General features: G+C 38.2%; 1 protein-coding gene across 2 annotated transcripts in view; it reads left to right on the top strand.

Annotated features, from left to right (window-relative positions):
• The window catches only part of LOC116591271, a 35,664-nt gene that overhangs the window by 12,342 nt on the left and 3,747 nt on the right, over positions 1–19,575 (top strand). For both annotated transcript variants that reach the window (XM_032344026.1, XM_032344027.1), the window contains exons 2-6: positions 3,699–3,820; positions 5,384–5,522; positions 8,409–8,530; positions 10,257–10,367; positions 17,379–17,485. In XM_032344026.1, the coding sequence (XP_032199917.1) occupies positions 3,699–3,820; positions 5,384–5,522; positions 8,409–8,530; positions 10,257–10,367; positions 17,379–17,485 (601 nt within the window). The remainder of the gene's footprint in view (positions 1–3,698; positions 3,821–5,383; positions 5,523–8,408; positions 8,531–10,256; positions 10,368–17,378; positions 17,486–19,575) is intronic.

Genomic DNA, 19,575 nt, shown 5'->3' with positions numbered 1-19,575 from the left:
GATGAACCTGTTTCAGACAGCTGGAAATCTGCTGTGATGGTTCAGCATTGGCAGCCATTCCCGTCTGTCATTGTTCCAGTTTCCTCAGTCTTTACATATGATTGTTCAAGTCTTTACATACGATTTACGTAGGATTGGCTTCCACTGCCACCCTCACCCCTTCCAAATCTATTTATTAGTCACCTAGGAGCCGTAATGTTCAGGGCCCTAGATGCTACAACGTGACAGGAGAAGAGAATAACCTGAGGTAGTCATGGATGAGAGAACCAGATCGCCAGTGTTGCTTGCAGAGCCGCATTTAAAGGGTTCTGTTGAACAAGTCCAGAGGACAGCAAGCTAATGGCAAAGAATTTGGCTGCGGCATCCAGTGGAGAACTGTCTGGTCCGAGGTGGGGAGAAAAAAAAACTTCAGTAGTGGCAGGAGGACTGTTACTAGGCAGCTACCTTAGAGAGCCTGTATGGTGTAGTGATGAAGAGTTCGGACTAAGGGGGCACATCACTGGCTCAGAGGAGCACGTATGCAACTCTTGATCTCGAGGTTATGAGTTCGAGCCCCACATGGCATCTTAATAAATAAATAATAAATAATAAATAAAACCTCAAAAGAAAAAAAAAAGTTCAGGCTAAGACCTGCATTCAAACCCCAGCTCTACCCCTTTCTGGCCCATGTGACCTGAGGTAAGTAACTTAACCTCTGACATCAGGGTTATTTTGTTGCTGTTGTTATAGAGTAGAAATGATTATAGTATCATCGATAGGATTCTTAGGATTAAATGTCCTGTGATAAGCACTGCACCAAGTCTAGCAGGCCTGAAGGGTTCATTCGGGAAATGTTGTATAGCATTAAACATGATGATTCCTCTCAGGCTGAAGTTGGAAAAATGAGTTAATGTCATTATGAAGGGGCAGACTGGGGCTCTGCATGAGAAATGCCGGCCTGAATGTGTTCAAGCAAAGACTAAACAACCAGTATATATGTATCAGAGATGTGTAGATGGGTGGGCCATTTGGTAATCAGTCATAATCTAATTTCTCTTCTCACTGTAAGACTCATTTTTTAAGGCAGACCTACAGCAAAACTGTTTTATTAACGTGGCTTTTTATGTTTTAGAATTAAGTCCAGGGTCGCCTGGGTGGCTCAGTGGGTTAAAGCCTCTGCCTTCAGCTCAGGTCATGATCTCAGGGTCGTGGAATCGAGCTCCGCATCGGGCTCTCTGCTCAGTGGCGAGCCTGCTTACCCCTATCTCTCTCTCTCTCTCTCTCTCTGCCTGCCTCTCTGCCTACTTGTGATCTCTTGCTGTCAAATAAATAAATAAAATCCTTATTTTAAAAAAGAAGAATTAAGTCCAAAGAAGTTGGGACAGGAAATAGCTTAGTTTAACATAATGACATTTTTATTGCCTTCTCTAGTTATGTACAAATTGAGAGAACCTGCTAAGGATCACCAGTGGGAGTGATATTATTAGAATTAAATGTGAGTCATAGAGGCTCCCAGACAGTGTTCTATCTATCTGTGGACGGAAGGAAGCTAAGCACATGTTAGGTATTAATTAACACCTTGTGGGGCGCCTGGCTGGCTCAGTCGGAGGAGCTTCATCTCTTGGGTCGTGAGTTTGAGACCCAGGTTGGGTGTAGAGATTACCTAAAGAAATAAATGTTTAATTGGCACCTTGAGAAAATTTAATTAGATTTTACAAATACAATTAAAAAGGCCAGTTTTCTTGAAAAATGCACTTAAGTTCCACCTGAAACAATTTGGAATGAATTTTAATAGTATTTTTGTTTCTCTGTAATTTATATTCTGCCTCCTTCTAGAAATAATTAGAAGCAGCAGTTTAGAACATGGAGCTAAATAGGCGAGGGGAAAAAAGGGGGCTTCAAAGGCCTTCCCACATGAGTTCAGAGAGCCAAATCTTTGTATTCACTACTATTGCTCAATGAGAAATTACACAGAGAAAGATCCTTTGTATATAGGGCACAGAGGAGTATTGCTAAAAAGAAGAGTACCCTTATGTAGAAGCAGAAAACCTCCATTTATTTCCCTGTGCTGCTGTTAGCCTGCTTTGTTAACTTTTAATCATTATTAGTGACATGAAAATAGCATTCTGCACCAACTCAAGAATTCATTTTTGTTTAAGAATGAAATCATAAGCTTACTTAAAAACAACCAAAGATTTGGGGCAGGGGATATGGAGACAGATGACATTTTCTTCAAGATCTCCTTGTTTTCCTTCTACAATTATTTTAAAACAGAGTAAGTGGGGTGCCTGGGTGACTGAGTTGGTTAAGTGTCTGCCTTCAGCTCAGGTCATGATCCCTGGGTCCTGGGATCGAGCCCCAGATCCTTGCTCCCCGAGGAGTCTGCTTTTCCTTCTCCCTTTGCCTGCCTGCCACTCCCCCTGCTTGTGCTCACTCCCTCTCTCTGTGTCAAATTAATAAATCATCTTAAAAAAAGTAAAACTGAGTGAGAAACAATCTCCTTGGGGTACTGTTATTCTAGCAAAAAATATAAGAAAGTGTTTTAAGAGAAAGGTAAACTATTTTCATTAGTAGCGCTTTCTAGTCTACCTTTGGCATCCTGGACAGTAGCTAACTTTAGGAGTGTTTTACTTTCAGATAAGTCACATTCTATTTAAAATTACATATGAGCTCCTTAGAAATAATATTGTTTTAGAACCAAAAAAAATTAAACACAGAAAAGTAGAAACAACAAATAATGAACACCGCTTTTACACCCTCACCTGGATTCAGCAGCTGTCAATCTCAACCAAACCTCCCTCTTTATTGCTACACACATTCTCCCTTCTGTTGCCTCCCCCACCCCTTTTTGCCAGATCATCCAAAAGTACGCCATAGCCATCATAAATAGCCCTTATGTTTTGTTTTTTTTACCTGCTGCTCAAGCGCAGCAGAGCCACATGTTTATTGTAAAGTTTATTATATAGTTGGTGTCAGCTGTTAGTGCTTATTATCTAGAGTCTTAGGTACATTTTATTGGAATCAGGGGTATTCAGATTAAAGTTACTTTAGTAATTTCTGTGATGCTTCCTGTACTTCTCAGATCTGCATAGTGAGAGAAAGAATATTTAACTACTTACTGGTGAGTTTAAGACCCTACAAACTAATGACAGTACTGCTCTTGAGTAAAAATAGTTAAAATACTATATACAGTATTACAGTATATATATATATATATATATCACATATAAATATATATAATATAATTTATAATATAAATATATATATAGTTTTTAAGTACTTTTGTTTTTTGCAAACAGGCTGAAATAGTCAAGTTTTGTATTTTCAAGCATTTTAGGAAAGGAAAAACTCAATATTTGAAGTGAAATATTTGTTACAATTTAGATATTTCATTGGTTAAAAGGTTTATTTATTGCTAGAAATTGATGCTATGGGGCCCCTAGGTGGCTCAGTGGGTTAAGCCTCTGCCTTCAGCCTAGGTCATGATCTCATAGGGCTCTCTGCTCAGCAGGGAGCCTGCTTCCTCCTGTCTCTCTGCCTGCCTCTCTGCCTACTTGTGATCTCTCTCTGTCAAATAAATAAATAAAATCTTTTAAAAAAAAAAAAAAAGAAAAATTTGATACTATAATTGATTGTGGAAAATATGGCCGTTCTGTTCACTTAGCCTAGGTATGACCAAAACCATAAAAAAGATATTTCTCTCCTTTTTTTTTTTCCAGGAGACTTTGATGAATTCACTGAAGATAATAATGACACTATGCTGAAGAACATAGCAGAGGACCTTCGGAATTGCTTACCTCTAGAAACCATGCTTTCCTCAGAACATCTAGCCCTCCAAAAAGTAAATACACTAATTTACTCTTAGTGCTACTCGAGGCTTCTCCTATTCTTCCCTAATCCTACAGCCTCTCTGATCCAATTAGTCCTGAATTCTGCTTTAGACAGTTTTTCATTTGGTGCTTCAATCATGTCCCTAATTCTTTCAAGTCCATAGTCCTCTGGCTCCCCATTCATTCAACAGGTATTTTTCAGGGCATCCTGTTTGCCAGCTCTCAGTTCCTCCCCACTCAATGCCCCCCTCCCCCACCAAAAAAACAAGGCCCAACAGTTATCTGGCCCTGTCTCCATCATTGTCCTGGTTTTCTCTTTCCTGTTCAATATCCCCCACTTTTATCAAAGGTGAAATTCATCTCTTTGTTTCCTTCTCCTTCTTTTATGCTGTATAGTTTTTGCAAATTCTGTTCCTTCATTCCTAAAAGAAGTTCTCATTTTTCTTCTCCAGACAACTCCCTCATTCAGGCCCCTTCAAATGTCAACTCTTCTGGAGGGCATATGCTAGGAATATTGTTTGCTGAAACAAAGCTGATAATAATCTCTTCTCCCACCAATCTGGAAACAGCAACCCTCAATTTTATTTTTTCACTGTGTAGATTCCGAAGCAGAGGAACCAGATCCTATAGATTTTCAATAGCGCTGTGCACATTGTGAGCACTTAGCAAATCTTAATAATATCTTCAGTCAGAGTCATTCCGAGAGGTGGAAAATAGCGGATAGTTTAAAAACTGAGAGCAATATTTGTAGTATAGTTTGGATGTTTTTAATAAGTCAGTCCTATCAGTAACATGATATACCAAAGTATATGAAACAAGAAGTGTTCATCGAATGTAATGTTTCACCCATAATCCCCTCTTCTAACAAACTTTTTATCTTGCATTATTTCCTTCTAGTCCTTGTGTATGTCCATACATTTTACACACTTACAATATAGATGTGTGTGTATGGTAGGTGTAGATAAGTAGATAGGTTGGTTCTTTATTATAATTAAGGTGAAAGGAATCAGACATTTTATTCTTCATAGCCACTTGCTATTATATCATGTATTACCAGTATTAATAAAGGGCTATTCATTGTAAGCATGAAATTTTACCGATGTTTTAATTATTTGAAAACTCTGCCTCTGGGCAGAGCTTACTGCTAAGTATTTTGATGGGTCAGTCACTGATACACAGGACTCAGGAGACCTGGTTATTAGTTTCAGTTCTTTGCTCTCTCATGGTCATTTCTTTAGAGAAATCTCTGAGTAGGAATTTCTTTATTCGTAAAACGTACAACCCAGGATGGACAAGATAGTCACGGAAATACTCCTTATACTCAAATTTTATATATTTCACCTAGCCATGTTTTGTGTCATTACAGGTCAAATTAAAAGTTGCTAGTGTTTCACAAAACAAAAACAGAAAACCATAAAGAAGAGTAGGATGGCTCTGCGATAAATGAAACTTGTCTTTCTGTGCCTTGTTGCTCTCAGAATTTTAGCATATGAAGCACTGATGTTTTGCCTTATTTAGCAATGAAAAGAGACTCCTTTGTACTTCGTTTCTTTTGAAGTTCTTCTCTCCACCAGATACGGCAGCAGCCAGAACCCACAGTTCACGTTGATGCATTCCTTTATGATGAAGACTTTATTGATTCATTATGTGAGGAAGGAAAAATGAGCAGAAACTACTGCATGGTGTGTGGCTCACGCCAGACGGCTCCTTTAGGTAGGCCCTCGAGTATGCAAACCTGGCGACTGTGCGTGTACATGTCACCAGAACACAAATTCTTGACCAAGTCATTCAGAGTTTTTTGAAAGGAAAAGGCCAACCGTGCAGCGTAGCCATTACCAATTATTGAGGTTAGGGAGACCGAAGTGTAATATTGTCCAGGGAAGCTGCACCAGAGGATGTCACCAAGGAGAGCGGCTCTGCTTTTCACAGAAACTGTTTAATCAGAGGTGACTTTTCAGGTCCAGAAACTAATCACAAGTGACTGCGTTTAGGGAAGCCAACTTATACTTTCCTTACTTCAGAGAGATTCAGAGGTAAACCACAATACTGGTTCACTTAGAATGAGAACTATAACTGCAAGGGGGCTGAAATGTCCCAATAAAAGCATCTACTTAAGAAGACAGATATTGTTGGATAGGCACGGATTCAGAGGCCAGAGATCGTCTTGAGAAAGGTCTGTTCAGGCCTTGATTTAACCTAGTAGAACATCTCCTATCCATAACAGAGGACAACTCTAGTGACAAAAGGTCTCCTGCATCTCTGCCCCTCAGATGCAGCACCTGGGTCCCAAATGGGAAACTAGACTGACCTCATGTTGCAAATATGTTAACTCTTTGTTAAGGGGTGCCTGGGTGGCTCAGTCATTTGAGGGTCAGACTCTTGATTTCAGCCCAGGTCATGGTCTCAGAGTTGTGGGATTGAGCCCTGCATCAGGCTCCACATTTAGCAGGGAATCTGCTTGAGATTCTTTCTTCCTCTCCCTCTGGCCCTCCCTACCACTCATGCATGCGCACACACACACGTGCGTGCACTCTCTCTCTCTCTCTCAAATAAGTAAATCTCTTAAATATATATATATTTATATATTCGGCATTCAAATTGGATATGATCATCTAGGCTATTACTTTATTTTTTTAAAGATTTTATTTATTTATTTGACAGAGAGAGAGAGAAAGATCACAAGTAGGCAGAGAGGGAGGCAGAGAGAGAGGGAGAAGCAGGCTCCCTGCTGAGCAGAGAGCCCCATGTGGTGCTCAATCCCAGGACCCTGAGATTATGACCTGAGCCAAAGCCAGTGGCTTAACCCACTGAGCTACCCAGGTGCCCCTACGCTGTTACTTTAGATACACTATTTCAGTCTTCCTGGTCACTTAGATATGGAGTTACTGCTTATAGTGGCCTACCTCTCCAGGTAAGTAATCTTACATTCCTATTACTGATCTTAAATAACATCATTGTTAAAAGTTAAGTGCTACCAAATTTGTAATATGCTGCTAATACAAATATATTGTATCTCTATTATAATTGGGAATTAAACTTTCCTATTTACTTGTTTAAGATTCTGTCTTTAGATAGTACTTAAAGTTTCCATGTGAGGTGGTTGAAATTCGCAGAATAGAAAAGGACTTGGATAAGAACAATAGAAGGAAAACTAAAAAGTGAATTAAAACTATAATACCATATCAGATCTGATTTACAGAAGGTTTTTTTTTTTTTTTTTTTAAGATTTATTTATTTATTTTAGGGATGGGGAAGGGCAGAGGGAGAGAGACAATCTCCAACACATTCCCCTCTGAGTGAAGAGCCTGACTTGGGCCTCAGTCCCATGACCCTGAGATCCTGACTTGAGCCAAAATCAAGAGTTGGACTTTCAACCCCCTGAGCCATTCAGGTGCCCCTGATTTACAGAAGCTTAAAGAATAGATATATTTGACAAATAAAAATTTGAAAGTTAGGATGCATTTTCCCATAGAAGTCAGATTGTAAATAGTGACTGGGTATGCAGACCAGCCCATACAACCACAGTGAACCTGAAAAAGCTACCATTTGTGGAACTCTCCTTCCTTAGATGATAAGGAGCTTATCTAGCTATAAGACACTAATGATGACTTTAAGGCTGAGGCACTAATTTGACAGGGAGTAGGGAGGATGAGGATTCTAGGCAGATAAGTCTATGGTGGTCAAAGCCCACCCCCATTCCCAGTCACACCCTTTATTTTCTTCCAAGAGATTAGCCTGCCTGCTTCCATTTTCTTTGCCACCATCTCTTAGTTATGGCCAAAGTTTCTCTCCTTCCTGACCATTAAATTAAGTAGGACATAATATTGTAAATCTTTAAAAAATATACTCAGGCTCTCCCAAATAATTTGATTTGGTCTAGGAAGCTTGTAGCAATTAAAAATTGTAACAGTTAAACTAAGGGAAATAAGAATGATTGGTGGGCGTACATCCCCTGCCTTTCATACCACCCTCTCCTATACTCCAGAACACATTTTAGGTTGGTCAGGGCTGCCATGTTGCTCAACTCCAGAGATGGTCATTCATTTGGTAGTCTACATGCAGTGGTAAGGGGGTATTCTGTGGTTGCTCTGGGGTAAGGTGAGAAAGCCAGATGATATGAGAGTTCGGGAGCATCCCACAGAATAACAGTCATAGGGAAAGGAAGGGAAAAACCAAGGACCTTCTAATCAACAGCAAGAAGGACATGAGGGGCATAGTGATAGGGACACATTGGTGGGTAGCTATTCCCTAGAGGCCTTTTAAATGTCAGAGACTTTGGGGCTCCTGGGTGGTACAGTTAGTTAGGTGTCTGACCCTTGGTTTCAGCCCAGGTCTGAAATAAATAAATCTTGAAAAATAAAAAATAAATGTGAGAGACTTCATGGTTATTCTTCTCTAATATAGCTCAGAGTGAATGAGTGCAAAATTATCACATTAGTTTTTTCTAAATAGTCTCTGAATACCTTTCATTGGTTTAGAAGAGAAAAACATGAAATAGATGTTATAAATATGGATAAAAGAATTAGAAATACAGAATTGAATGTTTAGTACCCAACCAAAATTTGACAATTTGATGTTTATTCTGTTCTAATTCTCCAGGATTTATTTCTCATTCCTTCTCCCTCATGGAATTGAAGTTCATTTATCATCATGTACTCCCTGATCTGTCGGGAAAGGTCTTGGTTGACGTTGGCTCCAGGCTCGGCACAGTCCTTTATGGGGTAAAGTCCAGCTTGTGGACATATTCAACATTTGGAAAATACTTTCTCCTCCTGCTAACAACAGTTTTGCCTGCCACCATCCAAGGTGACAGCTTGGCTTTATTTATTAGAGTAACAGAATAATAAGGTCAAAATATGATCCTGAATTTGGAATTTCAAAGGCCAGCTCTCTGATTTCCTTTACTGGTTTGTCTCTGTGACACGAATGAAGGACTATCAGCAAAGCAGAAGCAGGCGACCTCAAAACACTTTTGTTATTTTATTATAACACTGTTGACCTCCTAACTCTGTTTTCTTTGTGCTATGTTAAATAGTGTACTTTATACACTTTGGTAAGTATATATAGCTTTGGTAAGATCTTTTTTAAAAAGCTCTTTTAAAGTTTACTTGACCTAGGAAATTGCATACGGCCATAACAAAGTCGCTTAATACTCCCAGCTTCACGTTCCTCACCTGTAAATAAACTAAATGATACCCAAGGACACATCTTGGTCCAATTTTCTGTGATTCAAGTTTGAATGTAGACATTTGTGTCTGAAATATCACTTCGATGTGGCTTTTAAAAAAAAAAAAATTCAAATCAAGGGTATTTGTAATGTTCCTAAATGGTTTTATCAAAAAACTTAAATGTGGTTTCTGGTTGTCATTAGCAGACTTGTTAAAACATGTGGCCAACAGCAGTAGAGGCCCAGGCCAGAAACTCTCAGTTCTGGCATCCATCGCCTACTCCAAACAGAAACACTTAACTCTTTAGTGCTTAGTTTATTTATCAGCGTTAAGGCTTTTATTCTATAATTAAAAACAATATCCATAATAGAAAATACAGTTTGTCAAATGGCTTTTTTGGAAGACATTAGAGATTATGATTATTTACCATATTTGCTCCACTCTTGTCCATTTTTTGATTTGTTAGAAAAGTACATAGCTGAAAGAAACCCAGCTATGCCATTACGTGGCAGTGTTAAGAAATTTAAACATAGTCTTTCTCATTTTTCCTCCATATTAAAATGGTTACTGATTCAGTCAACAAAAAATTTTTGAGTACCTACTTACACTCTGTTGAACGGATTCTAAAAATCTATCATGAGCTGTAAATGCAAATTTGGTTCACACGTGGGTGTTACTTGATATAAAGTAATACTCAGAATATGACTTGACCTTTCCATCCATACTGCTTTTTTGTGGATACATAATAATATCTGGTCAGTTCTTGATAATCCTTGTTAACTAATTGGTGGTTTATACTAGGCAGATGCCAGATTGACTTCCCTAAGCCAAACAGGGCGTATCTCTGGCCGTCTTCCTCTAGTGTCAGACTCTGCATGATTTTCCATTATATCCCCCATGGATTAATGCCTGTCTTGCTTTCCCCTGCTGTACCTTCCCAAGAAATTACAGGAATAGACTATTAAACAAGAATCTGTATGGGATTACTTCTCTCATTTCCAGCATTACTTAATGCACCGTTTTATTAGGAAAAGTAAGAAATCAGTCTTTCAAAATAAAATTACTTTTAAATAATGGAAATTGACAAACTAAAATTAAGGTCTTGATCAGTAAGAATCTTTAAATTCTTGAAGTTGTAAGTTCTACATATATTACACATTATTTATCTTTCATTTTATTTTTACTTTATTGAGTTCTATTTTAAGTTTGATTTTTTAAAATTTGGTATAGAAATGAACTCACAGTTCATTCATTTGCGTCATGTCTTCATTTTTTTCAGGGTTATCTTTACAGTTCAGCCCTGCAGCTGTATGGAGTAGAATTGAATGGAGACTTTTGCCAGTTGCAGGAAATGATCATAAAAAAATACCAGTTCACTGACAGAATAAAGGTACCCTTTTATTTATGTATTTCTTTACTAATGAAGTACAGTTGAGACACACTGTTACATTAGTTTCAGGTGTACAACATGGTGATTTGGTAAGTCTTTATGTTACACAATGCTTACCATGAGTGTAGCTACCATCTGGCACTCTACAATGCTGTTACAGTATCATTGGCTATGTTTCCTATGCTGTCCTAAAGGTACCCTTTTAAATATATATTCTGTTATCTATTTTACAGCATCACTTAGCCAAGTTTCTTCTAGATTAGAGTTGGAAAATCTTTTCGGATCTATTCTTGGTTGCTGCTATGTAGAACATTGAGTTGACTTAGTACTTTAAAACAATAAAGGTGAATTTAATTATAATTACCTTCCACTCCTATTTCTCTTCCTCCCCACTTTCATTAGAAAGTAGAATTTTTCTTAATTTCCTTCATCTCCTCTATAGTATAGTTTGGGTAGCAGCATTAATCTGTAGATGTAAGTCAAAAGTGTACTTAATGAAACTCTCTTCATGAAAGTGAACAAAAAGGTTAAGTAATACTCTCAGTACTTTATCTTCTTTTTCTTAAGTTTCCAGGAAGAGCTGTGGATGCCACAGAATGGCAGTTCAGGTGGAATGACGGCCTGGTTGGGCTATAACAGAACTTAGCTCTTTCTCTATATGTAAGGGCAAAACTAACCAGAAAGGGAAAAGGAAGTTTTTTGGTTAATGCAGTAATTCTTACCCTTTCACGATGATCCTACACTTCTAATGGCAATGCGGGGAGATAGGGAGCACCTAAGGCTCTCTTGTGTTCAGGTGTTGAAAGACATCTCGGTAAGATTAAGGATCTAGTCCTCCCCTTTTTTATTGAAGGAAATGTTTTTTTTCCTCCTTCCAAACTTCCTTTTCTCCCCCTCTCTTTGTCTCTCTCTCGTCTTAGAAATAGAGAGGCAAATGATTAAAGCAGATTTATCCTACAGTAATAAATTCATGGATTTTTCTCACCATCCCAATTTAGTGAACAGAAACACATTGTTCTTGCATAATAAGAATCACATAACAGGAATGTTGATTTAATTGAAAGTTAAGATTTAAAAATTGACCTCTTAAGAATCCTGGTTTATAAATGGACAGTCAAGGGGTGCCAGGGTGGCTTCGTTGGTTGAGTGTCCGACTCTTGATTCAGCTCAGGTCACAATATCAGAGTTGTGGGATGGGTCCTGCGCGGGGCTCGGCACTCAGCAGGGAGTCTGCTTGCGATTCTCCTTCTCGCTCTACCCCTGCCCCCCGCACCATGCATGTTCTCTCTCTCTCTAAAATAAATAAATCTTTTAATTAATAAATGGAGATCCAAGTACCTTATTTTTATTTTATTTATTTTATTTTTTTTTTTGAAGATTTTATTTATTTATTTGACAGAGAGATCACAAGTAGGCAGTAGGCAGAGAGGCAGGCAGAGAGAGAGAGGAGGAAGCAGGCTTCCTGCTGAGCAGAGAGCCTGATGCGGGGCTCGATCCCAGGACCCTGGGATCATGACCTGAGCCGAAGGCAGAGGCTTAACCCACTGAGCCACCCAGGCGCCCCTTATTTTATTTTTTTAAAGAAGATGATAAAGATATGTTAAACGCATTTATTTACAAATTAAAAGATTTTTTACCCCTAGCTTTTCAATGGAGCATACGCGGATGAGTCCCCACTCCACATACTTTTGTTGGCTCTGGTGGCTGTTAGTAACCCAATGACAGAAAGCTGTTTGTATACCATTTCATTGGCAACCTTTACAGTTTCCTTCCTGGATGGTAAAGACAGTTGTGTTTGAGAGGCCCTAAGATCAACGGAAAGGAATTCTAAGGTTTGTTTGTTTGTTTGTTTTAGGTTATTTTAAAATTTATCATATTTTTAAATTTAAATAAATTTATATAAATACAGGTTATTTTTATCTTGAAATCTAAGTAGCCTTAAGTCTCAGGCTCTGCTTTTTGTTTTATTTTTGTTCTTGTTTGGTCTTCTTTGATAGGACTTTCCTCAGAAGTCTAGAGATCCTTCGCTGTCCATTCAGACTTAAGAGTGAGAAACAAAAAAGCTGGTTGAAGTTCTCAGCACTAAAGTGGGGATTCTGAGCTTTGGGGGCTTCACTGTTGAGTGATCTTGCTTGGCTGGTTAATTAGTTGGCGAGTATCTGATGAAGTATATTAAGATCTTTCCTCTTGGGCTGGTCTGATTGCTCAGAGAAAACCTTTCCAGGCTCCTTACTGAGTGGCCAACAACATCCTGCAGACGGAGGGGTAGAGGAGAAGAAGTGAAACGTAAGGGATTTACAACATCCTGTCTGCCTTACTGCCCTTGTTTTCAGGACCTTAGCCTTTCTTTCAGCTAGTCCTGCTTTCCCCTGACCCAGACACCTTTGTTTTATCCTTCCCAGAGAATAAACCTCTATTCTTTTGCTGTGGTATAAGAAAGTCTTCTGGGGGTCTGGGTACTTCTAAAACTGACTTTCAACCCAATTACCTTATTTTTAGCATTTCTCCCTACTCCTTCACCCAGAAATAGCTGGTGCCATCAATTGTGAGCCTTTTTGAGATTCTGCAGTATAAGTCAAGTCTGGGCCTTAGCTTTCTATCTGTCTAGCTTAAAAATCAGATTTTTCTGGTCTCCTAAATTCCTTATTAGTTCCTCTTTTTTCCCTAACTTACAAAATTTTATCTCTGTTATTTCCTTTCCCATTCCCCCCATCCTTGTGGGTATATACTTCTTTTCTAAAAACCCTATACTGTTGTTATAATGAGGTTTCAGGAAAGCGTATGCGTACATGCCATGTGTCTTATGCGCTGTCTTTACATTAAAGACCCATTGACTTAAATTCTTTACTTTTCTTTATTCATTATTTTGTTTATTCTTTATTCATATCTCGCTTATTCCTTTGATGTCACTTAGAGTTACCAGCATAGCTGTTTCATCCCATTACTAGAATATAACATATTTGAGTGTAGGTACTATATCTCATTCCTCATGGTGTGTCACCTTCCAGAGTATCTTGTATTTAGGAGGTACCCATTAGAAATTGGTTAGGGGCACCTGGGTGGCTCAGTCAGTTAAGTGTCTGCCTTCACCTCAGATCATGATCCCAGGGTCCTGGGATCGAGTCCCACATCAGACTCCCTGCTCAGTGGAGAGCCTGCTTCTCCCTCTCCCTCTGCTGTTCCCCCTGCTTGTAATATCTCTCTCTCTCTGCCAAATAAATAAATAAATTAAAAAAAAAAATTGGTTGAATTGATTTTGGTTACCATGCAGCCTTTGCATTAGTAGCATTCCAGTTTGCCCAGAGCCATTTTGGGGGGTTTCCATGGGACCTCTCTTGGTTGCCATAATTAATTTAATTTAATTTAATAATTTATTCTTTTTTTTACCATATCTGTGGGGTGGGGTGTGGGAGAGTGAACAGAGATGGGAAAGAAAAAGAGGAAACTGGTATATCAGTAGGTTAATTTGCATGTCTATTTCATATCTCAGCAGCATGTTTAGAAAGTTTATTAATAAAGTGATTGTTTTCTGTGTGTTCAGGAACATGTTAAAGGTGTGTTTCAGAAACTAGAGGCCCACTTAATGTAAATTATCTTAGTATTTTTCCTACTTAAAAAAGAGAATAAAATATGTTAAGAATCAGACCCCACAACATTCTAAATGCTGTTTATTTGTAAGACCAAAAAAGTCCTCTAATACAAAATAAACTTTTTCTCTTCCTTTTAAAATAAAAGTGGTTTGTTTTGCACTTGAGAAAATAGATGTTTTCTCTTGTTACATTGCTTATGCTCTGTAAGACTTGTTGATTGTGGTCAAGTTAATTTTTTTGAGGTATATAGTTTCAATTTTTTGTTATTAAGTTTGTTATGTTAATTCCTACGTAGTTGACATACAGTGTTATGTTTCAGTTGTACTATACAGTGAATCAGCAGTTTTGCACATTACTGGTGCTCATCATAAGTGCACTCTTTCATCCCCATCATCTGTTTCACCCACTCCCCCACCCACCTCCCTTGTGGTAACCATCAGTTTGTTCTCTCCAGCCAAGAGTCTGTTTCTTGGTTTGTCTCTCTTTACTTTTTTTTTATATTTCTCTCCTTTGCTTGTTTTGTTTCTTAAATTCCACTCATAAATAAATATGGATGAAATCATATGGTGTTTGTCTTTCTCTGATTGGTTTATTTCACTTAGCATTATACACTCTAGCTCTATTCATGTCATTGCAAATGGCAAGATTTCATTCTTTTTTATGGCTAAATATCCCTGGATGGATGGATGGATGGATGGATGGATAGATAGATAGATAGAGGTACCACATCTATATTCATTCATTTGTTGAAGGACCCTTGGGTTGCTTCCGTAATTTGGCTATTGTAAATAATGCTTCAGTAAATACCGGGGTGCATGTTTCCCTTTCAATTAGTGTTTTTTGTATTTTGGGGATAAATACCCAGTAGTGCAATTGCTGGATATAGAGTCATTCTGTTTTTTAGCTTTTTGAGGAACCTCCATACTGTTCCACAGCAGCTGCACCAGTTTGCATTCCCACCAGCAGTGTAAGAGGGTTCCTTTTTCTCTACATCCCCATCAACACTTGTTCCCTGTGATTTTGTTTTTAGCCATTCTCACCGGTGTGAAATGATACCTCATTGTAGTCTCGATTTGCATTTCCCTGATGATGAGTGATGTTGATCATCTTCTCATGTGTCTGTTGACTGTGTGTCTTGTTCGGAGGAATGTCTGTTCATGTCTTCTGCCCATTTTTAAATTGGATTATTTGGGGTTTTGGTGTTGAGATGTGCAAGTTCTTTATATATTTTGGATACCAACCCTTCATCACATCGGTCATTTGCAGATATCATCTCTCATTCAGGAGAGAATGTCTTTTAGTTGGGTTGATTGTTGCCTTTGCTGTGCAGAAGCTTTTTATTTTTATTTAGTCCCCGTAGTTTACTTTTGCTTTTGTTTCCCTTACGTCAGGGAACCTATTTAGAAAGATGTTGTTGTGGCCAATGTAAGAGAAATTATTGTCTGTGATCTCTTCCAGGATTTTAACGGTTTCAGGTCTCATATTTAGGTCTTTACTCCCTTTTGAGTTTATTTCCATTCATCCTGTGAGAAAGTGGTCCAGTTTCATTCTTTTGCTTGTGGCTGATCAGTTTTCCCAGAGCCATTTGTTAAAGAGACTGTCTTTTTCCTGTTGCATATTCTTGCCTCTTTTCTCAAAGATTAATTGACTGTATAATTGTGGGCTTTTTTTTTTTTTTTAGTTTTCTGTTCTATTCCATTGATCTGTGGATCTGTTTTTATGCCAGTACCATACTGCTTTGATGACTACAGCTTTGTAATCTAAATTGAAATCTGAAATTGTGATGCCTCCGGTTTTGTTTCTCTTTTTTAAGATTACTTCATCTATTTGGAATCTTCTATGGTTCCATACAAATTTTAGGATTGGCTTTTTCTAGTTCTGTGAAAAATGCAGTTGGTATTTTGATAGGGATTGCATTAAATCTGTACATTGGTTTGGGTAGTGTAGACTTTGTTACAATATCTGTTATTCCAGGCCATGAGCATGAGATGTCTTTCCATTTCATTGTGTCATCTTCAGTTTCTTTCATCAGTGTTTTATACTTTTTTTTAAAAGATTTTATTTATTTATTTGACAGACAGAGATCACAAGTAGGCAGAGAGGCAGGGAGAGAGAGAGAGAGGAGGAAGCAGGCTCCCTGCTGAGCAGAGAGCCTGATGCGGGGCTGGATCCCAGGACCCTGGGATCATGACCGGAGTCGAAGGCAGAGGTTTTAACCCACTGAGCCACCCAGGCGCCCCAGTGTTTTATACTTTTGAGAGTACAGGTCTTTCACCTCTTTGGCTAAGTTTATTCGTAGGTATTTTATTGTTTTGGGTGTGAAGCATATAATTTTTTTTTTTTTTTTAAAGATTTTTATTTATTTATTTGATAGAGAGAGACCACAAGCAGACAGAGAGGCAGTCAGAGAGAGAGGAAGGGAAGCAGGCTCCCTGCTGAGCAGAGAGCCCGACTCGGGGCTCGATCCTAGGACCCCGGGATCATGACCCGAGCCGAAGGCAGAGGCTTAACCCACTGAGCCACCCAGGTGCCCCTGAAGCATATAATTTTTAAGTAAATTGTTTCATTTGCTTCTTTGGATAAATGAATCAAGTAAATTTTAGACAAAAAGTCAGACAAAGCCAATAAAAATATTGTGTTAACATTTTATAATATATAAATTACTTTTATAGATTTGATATGATCCCATTGGATTCTGTGAATCAGGACAGATACTATTCCATTTTACTCATGAGGACACCGACTGCCTAAGTGTACAGACTCAGTTGAAGATAGAGCCGGAGTTTGAATCTAGGGCCTTTGTCTCTTACAATTAATCATATAGTCATAGTGGAAAAAGCTCCGAACTAGGGATCGAAATACTGTAATTATATGACTATGTAAATAAATCTATCTAAAACAAATTTTCACAAGTTTATGGGTTTTTTGTTTGTTTGTTTGTTTATTTAATTTTTATTTATTTTTTTATTTTTATAAACATATATTTTTATCCCCAGGGGTACAGGTCTGTGAATCACCAGGTTTACACACTTCACAGCACTCACCAAACCACATACCCTCCCCAATGTCCATAATCCCACCCCTTCTCCCAAACCCCCTCCGCCCAGCAACCCTCAGTTTGTTTTGTGAGATTAAGAGTCACTTATGGTTTGTCTCCCTCCCAATCCCATCTTGTTTCATTTATTCTTCTCCTACCCACTTAAGCCCCCATGTTGCATCACCACTTCCTCATATCAGGGAGATCAAGTTTATGGTTTTTAATTAGATACTAAGTATTTCCCACAGGTGATACTATTAAATAGACTGTTCTTTCTCCAATTGTAATTATGGCTAACTTCTCATAGTGCTTCGTGTCGTTGAACCTATAACTATATCTTCTGTGGTTATCTTTGTTTTCTCAAGTGAACTTACTCTTCTTTAGGTGCTTCATGCGGACATCTGTACCCAGGGTTCACTTCTGCAAAATGCTGATGTTATTATCATGAATAATGTCTTCGAATATTTTCTTGATGAGGCAGAACAGGCCAGGTATGTTATTTATGCAAGCAAAAAGGCTGTTAAAATATGTTCAGCAAAGTATGAAAAGGGATTAGTGGGGTGCCTGGCTGGTTCAGTTGGTAAAGCATGTGACTTGATCTTGGGGTCGTGAGTATAAGTCCCACATTGGGTATAGAGATTACTAAATATCTTTGTTTTTAGAAAAGGGATTGGTAAAGTAGAAATATTTTCATATTTAACTTTTTAAAAACAACCTCAACAAGATTATGTTAATAAGGAAATGTATTACGCATAAAACAAAAATAAACTTTGTCTAACTTTGTAAAATATTACATCTAATGGGGGGTACATATTAAATGATATCATGACCCAAGCATTTGCTTAGCAATCAGGGATGCAATAAGATAACCATTCCTGATAGGCATTTATACTTACTCTTTTCTGTCTCCATTTTAGTTTCTTTGAAAAAACATGTCATATGCTATCCTATCACGAAATTTTGGGAAATAATTTCTATAAGTGATAGAAGATATAAGACTATTAGCCAAAATAGTGATTAGCTGTCAAACTTTATTTTTAAGGCGGTAATTGTAGGTTCCTAAAACTCTTCAGTTCCTAAAACTATTTCTTTCCAGGGAATAGAAAAGTTAGCATATCTGTGATCTTTTTTTTTTTACTTCTCTGCCACAGTTTGATGCTCAGGACCAGTCAGTCCCTCTAATTAGAAAATTCCTGTGGTCCATAGTCTGAGACATTGATTTTCTAGCTAGTTAGGAATCCTGACTTTTTTTTTTTTTTTAAAGATTTTATTTATTAATTTGACAGAGAGAAATCACAAGTAGACGGAGAGGCAGTCAGAGAGAGAGAGGGAAGCAGGCTCTCCGCTGAGCAGAGAGCCCGATGCGGGACTCGATCCCAGGACTCTGAGATCATGACCTGAGCCGAAGGCAGCGGCTTAACCCACTGAGCCACCCAGGCGCCCTTTTTTTTTTTTTTTTTTTAAACATAATGTCTAGTTGAAGGAAAACTCCCTTTCCATACATACGAAATGGAATTACACAAATGTTTGGACTAGTGCATCAGTAAGGTTTATACTGCAGAAAAATAAAAAGACATATAATTATAGACCATAAATAGTTAATATAAAGTGAAATCCTGAATGGCGAAACCCTCTTTATCCTGCCACCTTTTTACCTTCTATGTTCTCCCCTGCCCCCAACTCTCTGTCTCACACATATACACACACACATGCCATACCCATTACTAGTAGGTTAAGGTTACCATGAAATTAACAGCTTAAATATTTTAAAAAGAAACTAGTTCAAGGGGTGCCTGGGTGACTCGCTGGGTTAGAACCTCTGCCTTCGACTCAGGTCATGATCCCAGAGTCCTGGGATAGAGCTCTGCATCAGGCTCTCTGCTCAGCGGGGAGCCTACTCCCCCCTCTCTCTCTCTGCTTCCTCTCTGCCTACTTGTGATCTCTGTCAAATAAATAATTTTTTTTTTAAATCTTAAAAAATAAGAAACTAGTTAGAAAGAAAGCTAATCACATAATCAAAGCTCAGCCAGAATAGGTGACAATTTTTGGTCACAGGCTGAAGACCAAAAACACAACATGAGCAAAGTTGTCTTAATCATAGCCCTCTTTAAGCTTAATTTCCAGTGGACAAAGTATGATTAGCTTTTCACCTTTTTAAGTTAATGGCCAGTAGCCAAAACATTACATAATTTTTGGAGAATGAAATATTACCAGGTTTATGTTGTGTAAGAAGTTAAAAGAGAAAAACACCTTAAAGGCTTTGGAGTTTCATTACAGAACGATTTTGACTGCTGAAGAATGATAAAAGCCCCTGGTGAACTTGGCACCAGAAATACTGAATGTTTGGGTTGTTTTAAAAGCTTTCTTGGTACATTCATTCACATGCTCTACATTGTTCAGTGACTAGGTATTGGCCACGTGTGTTAGTTCAGTCATTTCTCCTAAATTAGTCTGTGCAATGAATTTGAAATATAGGTAGGTTATAGCCATGAATGACAGTATAGAGGAGAATGTTTAGGAGACCCAGTAAAGCATTCTGACATTGGAATCATTATCATTTACATACGTTAAATCTGTATTG

Source organism: Mustela erminea, chromosome 5, assembly GCF_009829155.1.
Source record: "Mustela erminea isolate mMusErm1 chromosome 5, mMusErm1.Pri, whole genome shotgun sequence".
NCBI classification, from domain to species: Eukaryota; Metazoa; Chordata; class Mammalia; order Carnivora; family Mustelidae; genus Mustela; species Mustela erminea.
The sequence above is the reverse complement of the archived record's forward strand: the minus strand, read 5'-3'. Positions and strand labels throughout refer to the sequence as shown.